At 50.5% G+C, this 20,874-nt stretch overlaps 1 protein-coding gene across 5 annotated transcripts in view; it reads left to right on the top strand.

Annotated features, from left to right (window-relative positions):
• Window positions 1-301: 301 nt before the first annotated feature.
• Window positions 302-20,874, top strand: part of XRCC1 (X-ray repair cross complementing 1) — a 37,477-nt gene continuing 16,904 nt past the window's right edge. For 2 of the 5 annotated variants that reach the window (XM_027079720.1, XM_027079719.1), the window contains exons 1-12: window positions 302-435; window positions 1,241-1,333; window positions 10,113-10,223; window positions 16,583-16,741; window positions 17,656-17,730; window positions 17,827-17,932; window positions 18,094-18,203; window positions 18,284-18,389; window positions 18,829-19,087; window positions 19,384-19,500; window positions 20,403-20,496; window positions 20,654-20,786. In XM_027079720.1, the coding sequence (XP_026935521.1) occupies window positions 385-435; window positions 1,241-1,333; window positions 10,113-10,223; window positions 16,583-16,741; window positions 17,656-17,730; window positions 17,827-17,932; window positions 18,094-18,203; window positions 18,284-18,389; window positions 18,829-19,087; window positions 19,384-19,500; window positions 20,403-20,496; window positions 20,654-20,786 (1,414 nt within the window). In that variant the 5' untranslated portion in view covers window positions 302-384. Of the gene's footprint in view, window positions 436-488; window positions 753-1,240; window positions 1,334-6,293; window positions 6,501-10,112; window positions 10,224-16,582; window positions 16,742-17,655; window positions 17,731-17,826; window positions 17,933-18,093; window positions 18,204-18,283; window positions 18,390-18,828; window positions 19,088-19,383; window positions 19,501-20,402; window positions 20,497-20,653; window positions 20,787-20,874 lie in introns of those variants that run through there. The other 3 variants (XM_027079721.1, XM_027079722.1, XM_027079723.1) reach the window with 3 other exon arrangements.

The following is a 20,874-nucleotide window of genomic DNA, read 5'->3' as shown; positions in this document are numbered from 1 at the left end:
ATTTGCTGGCCTCTTGCTTTCCAACTGAAGTTGGGGTGGTGAGGATGGCGAATTTCTTCTGGGGACCAGTCCTGGAGGCCACGCCGGTTGCTAGGCGCCCGGAAGACCTAGTGTGAAAGTCACCGGAAGGGGGAGCTAGAGAGCGGTTTGGCCAGAGGGAGGCGGGAGAAGCTCGTTACTAGGCAACTCAGCCCCTCTCGCCTCTCTCGGGAGAGACGCACTGGGCTTGCGCAGTGTTGACGCGACCTCCGGCGCGCCGCTGTTTGAAAGGCCCGAGCCTCGTGCGCTTGCGCAGTTAAGCCCGCGCAGGGCGCCCCAGCTGTCTGCACCCTAAACTCAGACCCTCCAGCATCTTCTTGGTCAGGCGAAGCCCACGACGTTGACATGCCGGAGATCCGCCTCCGCCATGTGGTATCCTGCAGTAGCCAGGACTCGGTGAGGGACTGGCGTGGAGGAGGTTGGAAGAAGTAAAGGAATTCTTGAGGGGGCTCTAGGAGAACTTTTGGAGCCCAAAGGGGGTTGAACAATAATCAGTTTGCGGGCTGCGAAGAAAAAAGAACTTTATTTGGGGTTTTAGGAACTGATATTAGAGAGACACAGATTTCCGTAAAACCGAAAGTGTGTTGGGAGAGTCAGGGGCTTATGAGGACAAAGGTCACCAGGTGGTTAAAGTTGTCTAGAGAGAATTGTAATTGCCTCTGATACAAGAAATATTTGGCTTTAAAGAATAGGGTGTCATGAGTTACTTTACGGTAAGTGTCCGATAAGTATCGAGTTTCTGGTAGATGCCTTGGATGCCTGTGTTGAATGCAGTAAGTGGTCAAAAGGTCACATTCCATCCAGGCTGAGACCTGCGTGGTCCCAATTCCTCGGTGGCCACCCAGCTCCATTTTAGAGAGCCCTTTTAGCAATACCGACTTCATTTGGATTTTCCTTTCAAAAAAGGGACTTTATGGAATTCTAAGGAGGGTCCTGGGAGAATTTCTCAGAGGCCATCAGGGAATTCTAGAGAGATGTGGACTAGAGGAACTTTCAGAGAGAAAAGGAGGGATAGGGGAGCTTCCTTGGAAGGCCCAGGGGAGAATTTCCAGGGGACAATGCTGTAGGGGACTCAAGGCAGAGTGTGTGGGGATTAATAGGGAAACTTAAATCTGGGGGATCTCAATGGAATAATCTGAGAGCTGGGGACCTAGCTCTCATCTCTGTACCCTAACTTGCCCTTTCCCACTCTTCTCTCCAGACCTACTGTGCAGAAAACCTTCTCAAGGCAGACACTTACCGAAAGTGGCGCGCGGCCAAGGCGGGCGAGAAGACCATCTCTGTGGTGCTCCAGGTGATTCTGCCCTCCCCCCATCTCCTTAATAGGAGTCTGGAGTTAACTGGCAGTGAGTTGAGGCACTTTCCCTATGGGCCTCGGCTTCCTCACCTGGAAAATGAGCAGTGTGACCCCTGTGCCCCCTAGCAGGGGAGAAAGGTGATCCGGGCACTAGGCCAGGGGTGAATCAGTGTGTGGCCCAGTTAGGTTGCTGCTACTGTCGGGGCCTCAGTTTTCTCAGCTGGAACAGAGTGAATCATTGCCATGTATCCTGCCTTCTAAAGTCTCTGGGCTCAGGGCTGGAAGTTGTCTCATATCATCTAAGCCAATCAACCTCATTTTATTTTTTTTATTTTAAAAAATATTTATTTATTTGGCTGCGCTGGTCTTAGTCGTGGCATGCGGGATCTAGTTCCCTGACCGGGGATCCAACCCGGGCTGTCTGCGTTGAGAGTGTGGAGTCTTAACCACTGGACCACCAGGGAAGTCCACAGCCAACCTCATTTTAAAGATGAGGCAACTGGGGCATAGGGCAGGGCGAAGTGAAGTGGCCAGTCTAAGCTACTGTGTCCGGAATGCTGAGCGCTTTGGTACGTTCTCTGTGAAGTTGGAGGGAGGCAAAGACGAAAGGGTAGTTTGACCCAAGATGGCTACAGAATTCCAAACAGGCTGTTCCTCTCCGGCATAAGAAGCTGGTGGGAGAAGGGAGCTAGGTGTGTTGCCAAGCATCTGCTCTTTGCCTGGTGCCGCCGGCCTGGGTGTGTTACCTGTGTGACCCGACTCTTCATGGAGTTGGATAATGTAGGGGCTGTTATCACCACTAATAAATGGCGGTGCCAAGACCTGAATCTGCTGTGGGTGTTCCTAGCCACTTTGTCCTGCTGCTCTGTGTTCATACCTTGGCTTTCTTGATTTTGGCCACATTCCTCCCTTCTGAATGTAGGGGGTGTTTGGGGAGGGATGTTGGGGGCAAGGCTTACCTGATTGTGTTAAAACATATTATTGTCTCTCTCTTGCCCAGTGGTTCTGAAAAAGTTTTGGTTCACAGAACCTTTTGAGAATTAGGGAGAATCTGAGAATTCTCTTCCCAGGAAAAATACACAGACCCACAAGATTTTCTGAATGATTTTAGGAATTTAAATATCTCCTAGGTCCCTAACATAGTAAGAATAATGAGAGCTAACATTTATTCAACGTTATAGCTGCCTGGGAATTCCCTGGTGGTCCAGTGGTTAGGACTCCATGCTCCGAGGGCCCGGGTTCAATCCCTGGTCAGGGAACTAAAAGGAAAAAAAATTACAACTTCCAGTCACCATTCTAAACACCTCACGTGGGTTAATTCATTGAATCCTCATAAAAACCCCATGACCTCGAGTCCTTTATTATCCCCTTTTACAAGGAAGAAACTAGGCCCAGAGAGGTTATACAACTTGCCTAGAGCCAATGTTTTTTTTAGTTAGCCTTGGGACATGGATTTAAGACCCCACATGTCCCTCTTACTCACCCTGTGACCTCAGGCAAATGATTTCTTTTCTCTGAACCTGTTTTCTCATCTGCCCATTGGGAATAATGTGATCTGAGCCCAGAGTTGCTGTGAAAATCCGGTGATGTAATGTTTGCAAAAGTGCCCTGTCAGCAGGCAGGTGTTTGTGTAAAGGGAGGGATTCATGTGTTAATTACTGGGCACTGAGTCTGCTGGGCTCTCTGGTCAGGAGATGATCAGGAATATCCCATTTGGGTCTGCACCCCGGTTGCACTGGGAACAAGAAGAGACTGGTTATGGGGAGCGAGGGAGCCAGACAAGGCACAGGATTCTCCGCCCTGGGAGACCAAAGGGGATATTGCACCTGTCACCAAAGTGGGAAACCTCGACAAGGGGCAGCTTGAGAAGGTGACACATTGGTTGGGATGTCCGGGTTTGCTACGACTTTGGGACATCCAGGGGACAGCTAGCGATTGGACATGGAGCTGGAGATAGGGCTGTAGGAGTTGTCAGCACAGGGACAGGCCCTGGAGACTTGGGAGTGGATGGATTCATTTGTTCATTCATTCATAGAAGCGCCTTGTGTAGGCCCAGCACTGTTGCAGGTACTGGGGCATAGTGCAGTGGACAGCACAAGACAAACGTACGTCAGTCCTGTGGAGATTTTACGTTGGCAAGGAAGGACTGACCGATTAATAAGTAAAACGTACGTATGTCGGGTGATGAGTGCTAGGGAGGAAATTACATGGTTAAGAGAAGTGAGGAGGGACTTCCCTGGTGGCACAGTGGTTAAGGCTCTGCGCTCCCAAAGCAGGGGGCTGGGGTTCGATCCCTGGTCAGGGAACTAGATCTCACATGCGTGCCGTGACTAAGAGTTCGCATGCCACAGCTAAGGAGCCCACGGGCCACAACTAAGGAGCTGGCGAGCCGCAAGTAAGGAGCCTGCCTACCGCAACTAAGACCCAGTGCAACCAAATAAATAAATAAATATTAAAAAAAGAAAAAAAGAGGAATGAGAAATGCCTCCAGTGGAAGATGAGGCAGTGGCAAGAGGTTTTTTTCTAAATAGGGGGTTAGGGAAGGCCTTCCTGAGTTATGCAGGTACCTGGGAAAGAAACAGAGTCCAAGGCAGGCTGGCGTCTGGTAGGCCGGTGCCTGGTAGGCCGGTGCCTGGCTGATGTCTGGCGGGCTGGAGGGACAGCAGCAAGCCCTGTGTGTGGGTGGAGCGGAGTTGACAGGGGAGAGGGGTAGGTGCTGATAGGGTGGGGGTAGAGGACCCCTAACCTACGTAAGGCCTAAAAGCCATTGTAAGGATTTAAGCATTTACTCTGCATGAGATGGGAGCCGTGGAAGGCCTCTGAGCAGAGGAGGAACAGAATGTGACTTAGGTTGTCACAGAATCTTTTATTGATTGATTGATTGGCTGTGTTGGGTCTTTGTTGCTGCGTGCGGGCTTTCTCTAGTTGCGGGGAGCGGGGGCTACTCTTCGTTGCAGCGCGAGGGCTTCTTATTGCGGTGGCTTCTCTTGTTGCAGAGCACGGGCTCTAGGCGCACGGGCTTCAGTAGTCGTGGCTCGCGGGCTCAGTAGTTGTGGCTCGCGGGCTTAGTTGCTCCGCGGCATGTGGGATCTTCCCGGCTCAGGGCTCGAACCCGTGTCCCCTGCATTGGCAGGTGGATTCTTAACCACTGAGCCACCAGGGAAGCCCCCTCTCCCAGAATCTTCTGTGAGGTTTCCAGGTTGAGAATAAACTGCAGGGGAAAAGAGCTGGAGCAGGCAGCAATGTCACAGCGGTTGTCGATTTATTTCGCGTTGGAGACCCTTCGGAAAATCTGATGGCGTTTGCCAGTTGCCAGCGTGCAGGGTGACTCCAGGCTCACCGAGTGCTAATTTCGGTTCTTTTCAAGCAAGTGATGAGAGGAAACTTCCGGACACCAAGACACGTAGATTGATCTGTGGATTTTCCTACTACTGTGTATTTTTTTCCCCTCAAATAGCACCTCACAATATCTCTGTATTACCATCCGGGGTCCAGCCCTCTGCTTGTGGTGACAGCCCCACACGCCTTTTTCGTTTGCGGTGGCCGAAAGAGGCTCTATCGCCAACCCATCACCTGCTCCCAGGAGGGCAGTTCCAGCCTCTTTGCTAACCGCTCCTGGGCCAGTGGGAGTGGCTGAGACGCAGCCCAGGTGTAACTCCTCCCGTCCCCCGCCCCCCATGCTGAGGCGTGTTCTTTAGAAAAAATGTTCAGTAGCGAGGTGGACACGTTCTGTTTCTGTTTTTCAGTGGTTTTCTCATCACCCAGTTTGCCATTGTGATGTTTTAAAATTTTTTACCTTCTTTTGACATGACACGTGCGTACAGCAAAGCATACAGTCCAGTGAATCATCACAAACTGCAGCCCGTGTACCGCCAACCAGATCAAGGAACAGAACACACCCCCTCCCACGCCCCCTTGTGCTCCTTCCTGTCACTGCTCCCCCGCAAGGGTAACCATGGCATAGATTTTTAACAGCATTGATTAGCTTTGGCTGGCTTTGAATTGTTCATAAATGGAATCACAGGGTATATAGTACTTTCACCTCTGGCTGCTCTTTTCATTTCCAGCATTGTTTGTTAGTTTCATTTTGTTAGTTTCATCCTCCTTGCTGGGTGCGGCTGCGGTAGTATTCCATTGTTGGAGATAACCACTGAGATTTTATTAACTTTACTTATCAAATGGGTGTTATATGCGTATGGTGGTTAACTCAAAAGGCACAAAAGGGAGGGTATACAGTGAAAAGGAAAACTCCTCCCCACCACCTGCTTCCATTCCCTACCCCCACCCTCCCGATTTCTGCTGCCCAGGTCTTCCCTCCTGTGGCAGCCACTGTGAGCCGTTTCTCACGTTACCCCCTGGTCACTCTGTCCATGTACAAGCGTATATCCACCGCTCCCGGCCTTTTAAAAAGTACACTGTGTGTAAACAGTCCTCTCCCTTGTTTTCTTCCAAGAAACTGTATCTTGGAGATCCATTGTCATGGCATCAAGTTCTACCTTATTCTCTTTAATGGTGCATCAAGTTCTATCTTATTCTTGTTAACGGGGCATCAAGTTCTACCTTATTCTTTCATGGATGTGGAACAGTTTTTTTGTTGTTGTTATATTGGAGTAGAGTTTATTAACAATGTTGTGTTCGTTTCAAGCGTACAGCAAAGTGATTCAGTTATACAAATACATGTGTCTGTTCTTTTTCAAATTCTTTTCCCATTCAGGTTATTACACAGTATTGAGCAGCGTTTCCTGTGCTGTACAGTAGGTCCTTGTTGGTTATCTGTTTTATATATAGCAGTGTGTACATGTCAATCCCAAACTCCCAGTCTGTGCCTCCTCCCAACCCTTCCCCCTGGTAACCATAAGTTCGTTCTCTAAGTCTGTGAGTCTCTTTCTGTTTTGTAGGTAAGTTCGTTTGTATCTTTTTTTTTTTCTTTTTTTTATAGACTTGGCATATAAGCAATAAAATATGATGTTTGTCTTGGAACAGTTTTTTTAATAAGATGTCTCTGGGACTTTGCAAACCTTCCATGTCTCATTTCTTCCACTGTCGTGAATTCTGTCTTCTGGGAAAGGCGCACACAAACTCGGGCCACAGATGACTCATCCTGTGCTTAAGCCTTTCTCCTCACAGCTGATACTTACTGAACACTCACGTCTTTTTTCTTGAGGTAAAATTCACGTAATGTAAAGGTCTTAACCATTTAAAGTGTACAATTCAGGGTTTTTTAGAATATTGACAATGTTCTGCATTCATTACTGCTGTCTAATCCAGAACATTTTCATCACCTCAAAAAGAAACCGAAAACCATTAAGCGATCACTCCCTATTCCCCTTTCCCCAGGTTGCTGCTGGCAACCACCGATGTACTTTTGTTAAAATAGGGAATTCAATTGTTTATTTATTTATTTTTTTTCACTCAAGTGAATTTACTGAATTAATCTGCATTTAACACTGCTGGTGTACATTTAAATCAACACTTGATATTAACCTTCTTTTTAATTTTTAAATCTTCAAGAAAAAATATATTACTATTTTAGTTTAAACTTAAAAAAAATTCATTTATTTATTTTTATTTGGTTGTGGCAGGCGGGCTCCTCAGTTGCAGCTCGCCGGCTCCCCATTTGCAGCACGTGGACTCCTTAGTTGAGGCCAGTGAGCTCCTTAGTTGTGGCTCGAGGGCTCCTTAGTTGCGGAGGCGGGCTCCTTAGTTGTGGCATGTGAACTCTTAGTTGTGGCACACACACGTGATCTAGTTCCCTGACCAGGGATCAAACCCGGGCCCCCCGCATTGGGATCATGGAGTATGAACCACTGCACCACCAGGAAGGTCCCTCCAATTTTTTTAAATTGAAGTAGAGTTGATTTATAATGTTGTGTTAGTTTTAGATTTTTTTTCAGATTCTCTTCCATTATAGGTTATTACAAAATATGAAGTATAGTTCCCTGTGCAATACAGTAGGTCCTTGTTGGTTCTCTACTTTATATATACTAGTGTGTACATGTATCACTGCTATACCTTTTGTCTCTATGGATTTGTCTGTACTGGATATTCATATAAATAAGACCATCCAACATGTGGCCTTTTGTCTGGCTCCTTTCACTTAGCATTAGGTTTTCGGGGTTCCTACATGTTGTAGCTTAGATCAGTGCTTCGTTCCTTTTTACAGCTGAATACTGTTCCATTGTAGGGAATGTCATACAGTGTGTATCCATTCATAAACTGATGGGCATTTAGGTTGTTTCCATGTTTTTATAAGAGATTTTTTATTTATCAAAAGAAAGACAGGGGAGTATATGTGTGTGTTTAAAGGAGAAGTAGTCGTATATGAAATAAGAACCATTCATTAAAAATATATATATATACATCCTACTAGATGGAGGGCCCCATACTTTAAATGTGGGAGAAGCAGAGGTTTTTTTTGTTTTTTTTTTCAGCCACGCCCCACGGCATGCAGGATCTTAGTTCCCCGACCAGGGATCGAACCCTTGCTCGCTGCAGTGGAAGCTCGGAGTCTGCACCACTGGGCCACCAGGGAATTCCCAAGCTGTTGAGTTTTTATGTCAAGGATTGAAACTGGGGAATTGGGAAGCAGTGTTGGCTTGTCGTCAGGCAGTTGGGTCTGAATTTCTCTTCCAGTCACTAGCTATGTGTGACATGTGAGCCATTTATTTACCTGTCTGAGCCTCAGTTTCCCCATCTGTGAAGCTGGGAGAGTTACAGACCCTTCCTTCCAAGGTGGTTGTGAGGATTCAGTGATGCCTGGCCCAGGAAGAGCTTAGCTAAGTGTGGTAGACAGAATAATGCCCCCGGTAGATATCCACATCCTAATCCCAGAACTTGTGAATATGTCCTTTTCGTGGCAAAAGGGACTTTGTGGATGTGATGAACTGAGTATCTTGAGATGGTGAGATTGGCCTGGATGATTGGGGTGGGGGGGTGTGTGTGCAGCGTAATCACAAGAGTCCTTATAAGGGAAGGAGGGAGGCAGGAGAACCAGAGTCAGAGGAGATGTGAAGACGGAAGCAGAGGTTGGAGCAATGCCATTGCTGGCTCCAAAGATGGTGGAAGGGGCCACAGCCGAGGAGTGCAGGGGCCTCTGGAAGCTGGAAACAAGACAAGGAAACGGGCTTCCCTGGTGGCGCAGTGGTTAAGAATCCCCCTGCCAATGCAGGGGACACGCGTTCGAGCCCTGGTCCTGGAAGATCCCACATGCCACGGAGCAACTAAGCCCGTGTGCCTACAACTACTGAGTCCGCGAGCTTAGAGCCCGTGCTCCGCAGCAAGAGAAGCCACTGCAGTGAGAAGCCCGCGCACCGCAATGAAGACCCAACGCAGCCAAAAATAAATAAAATAAAATAATTTTTTAAAAAAGCTTTAATAACAATAAAAAAAAAAAAGACAAGGAAACGATTCTCCCCCAGAACTTCTAGAAGGAATGCAGCCCTGCTGACACCTTTATTTTAGCCCAGCCGGGCTGCCTGGGCGCCAGCTGTGTGACCTCAGGGAAGTGACACAACCGCTTCCTGCCTCCATTTGCTTACGTGTGAAATAGAGATAATAACATCTCCTGTCTCTCGAAGAGCTGTGGGGCGGAGAGAAGATACAGCTATTATGGGTCTGCCACGTCTGAGCACTTAGACGTCCGCTGCAGTGGCTGTGGGCTGCAGTGGTTAGTATGTGTCATCTAGACTCCCCTCGGAAGGAGGACTGTTACGATGACCCTCCCCTTTCACTTGTGAGGAAACTGCAGCTCAGAGAGGTTATACGCCCCCCAGGGCTGCACCGCTTGGCAGTGGCAGGGCTGGATTTGAAGTCAGGCTGACCTCCCCACAAGCCCAGGCTCCTTCCTTCCCCGGAGGGATGTTCCTTCCTGCCGCAGGGTGCAGGCAGTGTCCGGGCCACCTCCCGACAGGGAGGTGACAGGGCAGATCGGACCGTGGGATGATCCTGGTGTAGGGTGGCAGACTAGGTACCTTTGGGGGTCGTAGTAACGTGTCATTCTAGGAGCCAAATAAAAGATCCCCAGAGTGGAAAGCAGGAGACTTGCTTCAGCCATTCTTAACTGCCTTCCACCCCCACGTGGCCTTTACTGTCAGACAGGAATGGCAGAAACTTTGGGGGCAAAAGCCATCCTACAGTCTGCTCTTTCCTTCTTTTGACAAACGGTCATCGAGCAGTGACTAATACTGCCTCCTGACTGGCAGTGGCAGGGTGCCTGCTACATGCCAGGCCCTGAGGCCGTAGTATTTATGCACATAATCCTAGATAGGGTGACCATCCCCACTTTACAGATGAGGAAACTGAGGCTCCAAGAGGTGAGCTGACAAGGCCACATAGCTAGCGTGTGGCAGAGCCGGGACTCAGACCCAGGAATCAGTGGTGAGCCAAACCAGACTAGGCCCCTCCCCTCAGGGAGCTTCCCCGGAGCCCTGTGTGATTGGGGTCGGGGGTGACAGATGTGCCGTTTGTCTGCATAGCGCCACCAAGGAGAGCTCCGTGGTGGCGGGTTAGCGGCCCATCCTGCAGAGTCTGGCAGTCAGGGAAGTGGGTGTGGGAGCTTATGCAGTCGGTCGGTGAATATTTTCGAGCTCTGACTCTACACCCTGTGCGGCGTGCAGGGGACGCAGTGGCCCCACTCAGCCCTGTCTTCACTGTCACCGAGTTGACTTTGCAAGGAGACGAGGGGGCCCGGATGGGGGTCATCCCTCTTCCGAGGTCCACAGAGAGCTGGGGGAGGGGGGCAGAGCGGCACTGACAGTGCGCTTTCCCTCCCCTGCAGTTAGAGAAGGAAGAGCAGATACACAGCGTGGACATTGGGAACGACGGCTCGGCCTTCGTGGAGGTGCTGGTGGGCAGCTCAGCCGGAGGGGCCGGAGAGCAGGACTACGAGGTAAGCCCCCTGCTGATCCCTGCCCCAGCTGCCCCCGTTGAGGCCTCAGGCCTCCCAGGCGCCAGGCCAGGGTGGAGGCGAGTCACACTGACGGTGGCCCTCCGGAGGAGCCCAGGGTTCCCGGAGACAAAGAGCAGACCCAGGTGATAAGCTGTGTGCAGCAGGGATTTGGCTGAAATTACAACATGGTTGCAGAAACAACCAGAGGCACCTGTTCGTTCTACGATTCAGTCGCTGCTTGAGAGCAAAACTCCTTTGCTTCTGGTCCCAGAACTTCTCAGAGATGTCGCAGCCAGTTGAGATTCCGAATTGCTTGGGGTGCCTCTCTTAGTTACTTTATTTGTGACAAATGTTTACAAGCCTTTTGCTCTATTACAAATACAGTAAGTCCCTTACATATGAATGAGTTCCGTTCCGAGAGCCTGTTCATAAGTCCAGTTTGTTCGTAAGTCCAACAAAGTTAGCCTAGGTACCCAACTAACACAGTAGTATAGTACGGTACTGTAATAGGTTTGTAATACTTTTCACACAAATAATACATAAAAAACAAACACAGAAAATAAAACATTTTTAATCTTCCAGTAGAGTACCTTGAAAAGTACAGTAGTACAGTACAACAGCTGGCATACAGGGGCACATTCGCATCTTTGAAAGTTCGCAACTTGAAAGTTTGTATGTAGGGGACTTACTGAATTTTAAAAATCGGCCCAATCCTTTTTTTAACCAGTTGAATGAATTCAAGCCAGAGTGGTGAGATCATAACGAGCCAGCTGGTCAATCAGCAAAATGATTTGGGGTAAAAATAAACCTACTGTGAAAAAGAGAGGTTACAATTTTAAGTGAACCAATCAGTTTTCTACAAATCAGTTTTCTTGCAGTGAAAAATTTTTTTCAGTTGAGGTATATTTCTCATATAATAAAATGCACAGGTCAGCGTTTTGACAGATGTACACACCTGCGTAACTGTCCCCCAGATCAAGACGTAGAGCATCGCTGGCCTTCCTGAAAGTTCCCTCGTGTCCCTTTGCAGTCACTCCTCCCACCCTCATCTCAGGCCACCACTGATCTCTTTTCTTGCCTGTCCTAGAATTTCACATAAGTGGAATTTTATAGCATGTGTTCTTTTTTTGTGGCTGGCTTTACTCAACGTACTGTTTTTTTGGTGTTCTAACATATCCTATACATGTCAGTGGTCTGTTCCACCTTATTGTTGAGCCGGATCACTGTAAGCGTAGATCCCAATTTGTTCATCCATTCTCTTGTTGACGGGCATCTGGGCTGTTGCCACTTTTTTTTTTGGCCATGCTGTGCAGCCTACAGGATCTTAGTTCCCCAACCAGGGATTGAACCCAGGCCCCAGCAGTGAAAGTGCTGAGTCCTAACCACTGGACCGCCAGGGAACTCCCCACCACTTTTTTTTTTTTAAATAAATTTGTGTATTTTATTTATTTATTTTGGGCTGCATTGGGTCTTTGTTGCTGCGCGCGGGCTTTCTCTAGTTGCAGCAAGTGGGGGCTGCTCTTCGTTGCGGTGTGTGGGCTTCTCACTGCGGTGGCTTCTCTTGTTGCAGATCACGGGCTCTAGGCGCGTGGGCTTTAGTAGTTGTGGCACGCGGGCTCCGTAGTTGTGGCTCGTGGGCTCTAGAGCGCAGGCTCAGTAGTTGTGGCGCACGGGCTTAGTTGCTCCACGGCATGTGGGATCTTCCCAGACCAGGGCTCGAACTCGTGTCCCCTGCATTGGCAGGCGGATTCTTAACCACTGCACCACCAGGGAAGTCCACCACTTTTTGACTATTATGAAAAAAGCTGCTGTGAACATTCTTGTACAAGCCTCTGTATAGAGATCTCTTTTAGGTAAATACGTAGGAGTCGAATTGCAGGGTCTTCAGGTAGATATATGTTTTAACCTTATTAGAAATGGACAGTTTTCCAAAATGGTTGTACCAGTTTATATTCCCTTCAGCAGTATATGAGTTCTTTTTGCTTCCCATCCTTACTTATACTTGATATTGCCAGTCTTTTAAATGCATATGTGAATTTTATCAAGTGCTTTTTCCACCTTACAAGGTACATTTTAACCAGTGAGGTTTTCCTTGAACACACATTCTTATTCTAAAGGTTCTAGGGAATTCCCTGGAGATCCAGTGGTTAGGATGCCACACTCTCATTGCCGAGGGTCCAGATTCCATCCCTGGTCGGGGAACTAAAATCCCACAAGCCATGTGTTGTGGCCAAAAAAATAATAATAATAAAATAAAAGTTCTATAAGTTGTAAAAAGGCAAACTAAGGCACATTATGTTTTGAAGAGTTTATTTGAGCAAACAATTCAAATCAGGCAGCCCAAACTGAAAAATTATTAGGGGTGCTGTGTCAATGGGCTAGGACAGAGATTTTTAGAGAGAAAACAGGGAAGCAAAGCAAAGCAATTATTTAATTGGCTAGAGCTTAAATGGTTCCCTTACTTGGGAAAATCTAGTGACTTGACTATTCACGATGAGTTGATTTCATTTTCTTAGATTCGAGTACACCAACTCTGGCTTAGATTTTGGTTGGTTTACTTAGGCTACCTAAGGCACTAGAGTCACTGAGTCTAATGGCCTCCTTGTTTAAAATATTAAATAAAATCAACAATCTTTGGGACTATAAAAAAAAAGTTTTCTGTTCTTCTTGGCAAACAGATTTAGATCAAAATTCTACTTTATAATTATGGACACAGAGTAAGTGCGTTGTTAGCTAAAACTTTATCTAATCGGGCATGTGAAGCTTTATTATTCTTATCTTATCTACCTAGAAAGGTGGAATGGTTAGCTTAGGGCTTGATCTTTTCAGAGTCTGAAAACCCCTATGTCAATAGTCTCCCATTCTCTCAAGGTTTTTAATTAAACTTCTGCTGGAAGTTTTGTTATAACTGCTAGCCAAGACTGAATTAAAGACTCTGGGACTTAGAAGGTCTGGCTTCTGCCCAGAGACTAGATACGGTTGGAAGAGTCAAGAAAGAAAAGGAAAAAGGGCCGAGCAGGGCTGGTCCGTGTTGATGTCACCCATACAAACGAAGCCAAAGGCACGTATTTTAATAACTAGTGACATTTTCTACAAAATCATCAACATTAAAAATATATATTTGTTTATTTATTTGTTTGCTTATTTGGCTGTGCTGGGTCTTGGTTACGGCATGTGGACTTTTCAGTTGTGGCATGTGGGATCTAGTTCCCCGACCAGGGATCAAACCTGGGCCCCCTGCCTTGGGAGCACGGAGCCTTAACCACTGGATCACCAGGGAAGTCCCAACATTTTTTTTTTTTAACCCCTCCAAGTTCTGCCAAGGGGATATCTAAGCTTGCAAGGTTAGCGCAGTCTAGAGAATAAAGGTTTAATCCTAGAACCTTAAAGACAGTATTGGATAATAAAACAACGGGAGTTGTTTTCTCTTCACAATGAGTGCGAGGAGAGTATATTCAGAGGGAGGCTCCCCCTTAGTGTGGATGGCAGCTGCCAACCACAGCTTGTGTTGCCCCTTCATTTAGTCACTAGATGGTAATTCAGCTCTCCCGTCGGCTCAGAATCATCCCGTTTATAAACAAGTGTAGTCAAGGCCAGGGAGCTGGCTTCCCTTCTGTATAATTTTTGTCATCTTTGCTGTTTCCTTTTCATAATCAAGAGCTGAGCACAAAGAGCTATCTAGTTACAGTCTCTGTTTTTCTCAGCAAAAAGCTTTCGTTTTCTAATTTCACAGCATGTCAGTTAGAAAAGAGACTGAGTAACAGATTACACCCAACTAAAGGTGGCTTACTGCCTAAGAATATATATTGTTTCCTTAGGAGGGAAGTCCAGCATTAGGCAGACCCAGAGTTGATTGGGCAACTGAACAAAGTCAGGGTGCTTGGTTGGGCACCTCTTGATTCTTTTGGACTTTGCCCACATGGTCACAAGGTGGTTGCTGTGGCTCCATCCATCACCTAGTAGCATCCAAAGCAGAAAGTGGAGGAGTGGAATGGCAGAAAAGCAGGGGTTTTCTTCCATCCTCTGTTTCTCTTTAATGAAGAAGGAAAATCTTTCCCAAAAGCTTCCAGCAGCCTTCCTCTTAACATCGAATTGCCCATCCTTGGACCAGCCACTGGCAGAGGAAATCGGACCACTTGGACCAATCATGGTTCATCCCTTAGTGTTGGGCACGCAGCTCTTCCACTGCTTTTCAAAACTGCCTGGTCAGTTTTTGTTCCTTCGTCATACTGTTAATAGCTCCATTTATTTCTTTAGACTGTTAAACACAATTACTTTTATATTGTGTGTTTGATAATGTCAATATGTGCAGTCTTTGTGGGTCTGAGTCTGCAGTTTATAGTTTCTGCTGACCCTAAATCATGGCAGCCTGTTTCCTTATGCCTCATGGTGTGTGTGTGTGTGTGTGTGTCTGTGTGTGTGTGTGTGTCTGTGTGTGTGTGTGTGTGTGTGTGTGTGTGTTTGTGTGATTGTTGATTCTGCTTTTGGGGAATGTATCTGTGGGAATTCTTTGAGGGCCTGGTTTGAAGTACGTTCCTCCAAAGAGGATTTGCCCCGGCACCAGGTGATACTACATACATGGGACCACTTAAAATTTTCACCTTGGGTTTTTCCACGCAGATAACTAGTGTGGATTTTTACTGCAAATCCTTGAGAGTACAGACCTGCGGTTAGGAGTCTCCAGAGAGAATTTTTCAGCTTTTCTCTGCTGTCCCCCCAGAGCTAAAGCCTCCCACTGACTCTTCCCACAAGGCACATTCCTCCCTAATTTACCCACGGAGGGTGTTGCCCTTTGGAGAGGCCCAGCTCTCTGCTCTGTGGCACGGCCCCTAAGATGCCTTTCTTCCTGACTTGGAGCACAGGCTTTCTTTCTTGGTCTCTCCTGCTACCACCACCTAGAGCCCTTTAAAATCAAGCTCTGTGCCACCGGGAATCACCAACATCAGTGCCACCCACTGTATCAGTCAGGGTCCCACCAGGAGACTGAAACCACACCAGTTAGTTTAACAGAGAGAATTAACGTAAAGAATTAGTAACAAGGTATTGAATTGAAGAGGCCAGAAGACTAAGGCAGGACGCGGAAGCAACTGCAGGGGGCAGTCACCGCCCTTAGGGTTGGAGGAACAGAAGGAAGAGGTTGGCATGACAGAAGGGTAGATGTTTCCAAGCTTGGAGGTGGGCCCCTTGGAGCTGAAACTCAGACCCTGAGGAAGGGGAGCTCCCTGGCTGGTTCTGGTATGTCCCTGAGAGGGTACAGTGAGGCCAGTTCTGCAGGTGTTGGGAAGCTGCAAACTGGATTCATCTGCCGCCCCGGGGGAAGAACAACAGCTGCAGACGCAGGAGCGAAGCACACCTGGGTGCTGCTCGGGGGATCTGCAAGAAGGCTCAGGTCCCGCCTCCCTCCTCCAGCCTGTCTCTCTAGCTCCCCCTGCTGGCAGAGCCTGACAAGGAGCAGCTGGAGATTAGAAACGTCCCCAGCATCCCAGAGCTGAGCTACCAAGGGTGGGGTGTTTTCTTTTCTTTTCTTTTTAAAATATTTTTTGTTTTTTCTTCTTTTGTATTTTTTCTGTTTTATTTTATTATTTATTTATTTATTTTGTTTGTTTTTTGAGGGCGGGTTTGAACTGAGAGACAGTCACTTAGTAATGGGTGCACCTCCCCTACCTCTTTGGATTCTGCACTGTAATTTCTGGCCTCGAATAATTCCCTTCTGCTGACTCAGCTGTGCATTTCAAAAAGGTGTTTGAGGGAATTCCCTGGAGGTCCAGTGGTTAGGACTCCACGCTTTCACTGCCAAGGGCACAGGTTCAGTCCCCAGTCAAGAAACTAAGATCCCACAAGCTGTGTGGTATGGCCAAAAAAAAAAAAAAAAACAAATAGGGTGAATGAAGATCCTGCCAGTCATTGTCAATGCCCTCACTGCCAAGGGCACAGGGTCAGTCCCCAGTCAAAAAACTAAGATCCCAAAAGCTGTGGGGTATGGGCAAAAAAAAAAAAAAAATACAATAAGGTGTATGAATATTGTGCCAGTCATTGTGAATATCCTCTGCTGGTGAGGGTTCCTGAAGCTCCCTGTCCTGAGGGTTCCTGCCATGTGGCCAGATATGGAAGACTCTGGAAGAATTTAGAGAAGGGTGGTTCAGATCTGGCACTAGAAGGACCCCTCTGGGGCCTGTGTCAGGGAAGGACTGACTGGAGGCCCAGAAGTGAGAAGGGTCTAGAGGCCCTGAGGCAGATTGAGGTACAGCTAGATCTGGCGACTCCCTGGTCCCTGCTCAGGCCCCTGCCCTCTTCCAGCCCCCAGGAGGTGTCACTGAAACCAGCCAGGCCTGGTTCTCATCCTCTGTGCCTTTCCCCAGGTCCTTCTGGTCACTTCGTCTTTCATGTCCCCTTCCGAGAGTCGCAGTGGCTCAAATTCCAACCGCGTTCGCATCTTTGGGCCCGACAAGTTGGTCCGGGCAGCAGCAGAGAAGCGCTGGGACCGCGTCAAAATTGTCTGCAGCCAGCCCTACAGCAAGGTACCCAGGGTGGGAGTGGGGTCCTTGGTCCCGAGCCACGAGAGAGACGAGAGGCCGATGTTGAGTCCCAGAGGGCTGGGAGGACCGGACAGTTGGTCTCCCCGTGGGATTCCAAGGAGGCTGGGTCCCTGCGTTCTCTGAAATCGGTTTGAGGTCCTCCCCATATAGGAATCTTCGCTTCCTGGAGGGAGATGAGGAAGGATGACCTGCAAGACCTCAGGGGAATTGGGAGGGGGAGCTGCTGACTTGTTGGAGATGGGGCCTCGTAGAATTGGGCCTCAGAGTTAATATCACGAGATCTGGAGTCAGAACGCTGGTTTAAAACCTGGCTTCTCCACTCCTTAGCTGTGTGACCTCTGGCTTCAGTTTGCTGATCCTTATGGGGTTGTTGTAAGTTAGGGATGCTAAGCTGTGGTGACGAGACCCGAGTATGTAATGACAGCACACAGTAAAGGTATACTTCTTATACCTCTGGATCTGTCCCGGGATGTGTTTGGCCAGTCATCCCGGACCCAGTCTCCTTCCATCTCATGGCTCTGCATCCACCCAGCAGAAGGGGAAAGAGTCTGGAGCATTTCTGAGTTCCAGAAGTGATACCCAGCCCTCCCTCCCATTCCACAGGCAGGAGTTTGGTACGCAGAGTGGATTTGCTTAGACACCCAGCAGCCTTTGCCAATTGGTCTGAGGCTTAAGGAGCTGGTGCATGTAAAGGGCTTTGCACCGAGCCTGACCCCAAGTTAGGGCTCAATGACAGCTTGCTGTTATCATCCTTGTCATTATCATGCAGTCACTTCCCCACATGTGTGTGTCCATAGGAGGGAAAGAGCCAGAAAGGGGTTTCTGTAAATAAAAGGGCTTGGGGCCAAGCCTTAGTCCTTGGCCACACTCCCTGATTCCCACCCCTCCTCTCCCAGGATGCCCCCTATGGCCTGAGTTTTGTAAGGTTTCACAGCCCCCCAGACAAAGAGGAGGCCGAGGCCTCATCCCAGGTAAGCTCTGCCTGCCACCGCCCAGAGCCTTCTCCCCACCTCTTCACCCCACCCTGCTGACAGCCCTCCCACTGCGCTGACCTTGTGGGACCTTAGAAAGTGACCAAGCTCGGCCAGTTCCGCGTGAAGGAGGAGGATGAGAGCGCCAGCTCCCTGAGACCCGGGGCTCTCTTCTTCAGCCGGATCAACAAGACCCCTCCAGGTGAGTGCGGGAAACCTGGGTCCTGAATGAGTAAAGGCCGGGGGCCTGGACTCCTGGGTCACTCTCAGGTCTTGGGAACAACACTCTGTGTCCCATGGATAGGAGCCGAAGGCTCTGAGGGTCTAGCCCTCTCAACCTGGCTCCACTTTCTCCCTCTGCAGTCGCAGCCAGTGACCCAGCGGGACCCAGCTATGCAGCTGCTACACTGCAGGCCTCCAGCGCCGCCTCCTCTGCCTCTCCGGCCTCCAAGACAGTAGGCAGCACCTCCAAGGTGAGATCATCGGACCTGGTGGGGTGGAAAGGGAGGAGGTGAGCTGGAGGCCTCGGCCCATCCTACCCCCTCATCCTCAGGAGTCCCCCAGAGGCAAGAGGAAGCTGGATTTGAGCCACGAAGAAAAGAAGACCCCCAGCAAACCGTCCGCCCAGCCCTCACCACCCGCCCTCAAGAGAACCAAATGTGAGCAAACTGGATTCCTTGTTCCCACAGGGGCCTGGATCCTGGGTCTGAGCGGGGAGGGGCCGGGGGTCTGGATCCTGGGTCTGAGGTGGGAGGGGCCGGGGGTCTGGATCTTGGGTCTGAGGGAGGAGGGGCCGGGGGCCAGGATCCTGGGTCTGAGGGGAGAGGGGCCGGGGGCCTGGATCCTGGGTCTGAGGGAGGAGGGGCTGGGGGCCTGGATCCTGGGTCTGAGGTGGGAGGGGCCGGGGGTCTGGATTCTGGGTCTGAGGGGAGAGGGGCCAGGGGTCTGGATCCTGGGTCTGAGCGGGGAGGGGCTGGGGGCCTGGATCCTGGGTCTGAGGGAGGAGGGGCCGGGGGCCTGGATCCTGGGTCTGGGTAGGGAAGGGCTGGGGGTGTAGCCCTACAGCTACTGACTGAATCCACTCCTTGGCCTCCCCAGTGTCAGCTCCCACCCCTACCCCAGCCACTGCCCCTGTCCCTGCCGCAGCACGGGGGGCGGCGCCAGGGAAGCCCCGAGGAGAAGGTGCTGAGCCCAGGGCCCCCCGCGCCGGCCCGCAGGAGCTGGGGAAGATCCTCCAGGGTGTGGTGGTGGTGCTGAGCGGCTTCCAGAACCCCTTCCGCTCGGAGCTCCGGGACAAGGCCCTGGAGCTGGGGGCCAAGTATCGGCCAGACTGGACTCCAGACAGCACCCACCTCATGTAGGCCTGCGACCCCTCCCCACGCTCCCTGCTGCCTCTCCTCTGCCTCCCTTCGTCTCCTCTGTGTTGCCTTCTCTCTGTTACTTCGCCTCTCTGTATCCTCTGCCTCTTGTTCTCTTTCTCTTCTTCCCTCTGATTCTTAAAGTCTTCCCCTTGGCCTCCCTGTGTCTTTTCTGCTTCTCCCACATCTGCCCCGTGTCTCTCCCTGTCTCTCTCTTTCTGTGCCCCTTGTCCCTCTTTGCCCTTCACCTCTCAGATCACACCGGGCTGACACCCTCCATTCCACTCTCTGCCAGCTGCGCCTTTGCCAACACCCCCAAGTACAGCCAGGTCCTAGGCCTCGGAGGCCGAATCGTGCGGAAAGAGTGGGTGCTGGACTGTCACCGCATGCGGCGGCGGCTGCCCTCTCGGAGGTGAGGTCTCGCTGCGCGCATGTGGTTTACACACGCACACCCCGACCCTGCCCCTTGTCCCCATGCTGGGCAGTGTCAGGGATCTGGAGAGAAATCAGGCCAGGCCCTTCTGGCCCAGAGTCAGCAGACTTCCCAGAGGAGGAGGGGCAGGGCGGGGAGACACAGTGGGGGGCAGGGGGGGCGGTCCGTGCAGGGCTCTGGGAAGTCTGCTTAGCGAAGGAAAAGGACACTGCAGGCTGGAGACACAGCATTCCCAAAGCCTCAGGGCAGAGAGCGCCCGCCCGCCCGTTCACATTCCTTCACCCGAAGCCCCTGCTTGGCGCCAGGCTGGGCTGTGCAATGCTGGCCCCCGACGTCGGGTCCTGCCCTCGAAGGCCTCTGACTTTGATGAGGGGCCGGACTTAGCTCTAAAACAGTTTGGAGGCAGGCCCAAGGGGAGGACCGCAGTGAGCTAGGGGTCTTCAAGGAAGAGAACAGGTTTGCCAGGCTTGAACAGAGGCGGAGAGCATGCCTGGGCCGAGGAGCCGGGGTTGGAGTCAGCCTGGTGTCTGCCCAGAGGAGCTGCAGGGGCACTCAGCGCCTAATGAGAAACTGACTTTGATTCTCAAAGGGGAGAATTATTTCTGATTTTTTTTGTTGTTCCTTTTCTGAAATGAGTCATTTCTTCCCAAAGAGGGAAGGGAAGCCAGGAAGTGCTCTGGTCTCCGGTGTGGGTGGCTGGGGGTCTCTGGGGCCCTTCCGGAGCTGGGAGGAGGGTGGGCTAGGAGAGGAGCCATGATTGCCACCCTGAGTATTTAGTAAATACTGAATAAACAGCCAGTGCCTGTTGCTTCCTAAGCCCCCTCCCCACCTCCCCCGGAGGACACATCTGCTGTCTGTCTGAGGCCTGATTCCTCCCCCAGGTACCTCATGGCTGGGCCAGACTCGAGCAGCGAGGATGAGGGGGGCCCTCATGGCGGCAGCAGTGGGGATGAAGCCCCCAAGCCTCCCCGAAAGGTCTGATGCCTCCGGCCCGGGCGGGGGAGGGTGGAGTGGGGGGGGACATGGGTGTGTCATGGTACCCAAACTCTCCACTCCTGCCTCCTGCAGGCGCCCCCCACGCTCACACCCGCGCTGCCCCTTCCGTCCTTGCTGACCCACCCTCCCTCCTCAGCGCCTCCAGACCAAAGCCAAGCCCTCTCAGGCAGCAGGACCTAGCTCACCGCAGAGACCCCCAACCCCAGAAGAGACCAAACCACCCTCACCAGGGCCCCAGGAAGATACTGACACCAAGGGGGAGCAGTCAGGTCAGAGCCTGAGGGAGGAGGGGCCGGGGGTCTGGATCCTGGGTCTGAGCAGGGAGGGGCCGGGGGCCTGGATCCTGGGTCTGAGGGG

The sequence above is a fragment of the Aethalodelphis obliquidens genome, unplaced genomic scaffold (assembly GCF_003676395.1).
Source record: "Aethalodelphis obliquidens isolate GAN/ISIS:26980383/991018 unplaced genomic scaffold, ASM367639v1 scaffold43, whole genome shotgun sequence".
Classification (NCBI taxonomy): domain Eukaryota; kingdom Metazoa; phylum Chordata; class Mammalia; order Artiodactyla; family Delphinidae; genus Aethalodelphis; species Aethalodelphis obliquidens.
The sequence above is the reverse complement of the archived record's forward strand: the minus strand, read 5'-3'. Positions and strand labels throughout refer to the sequence as shown.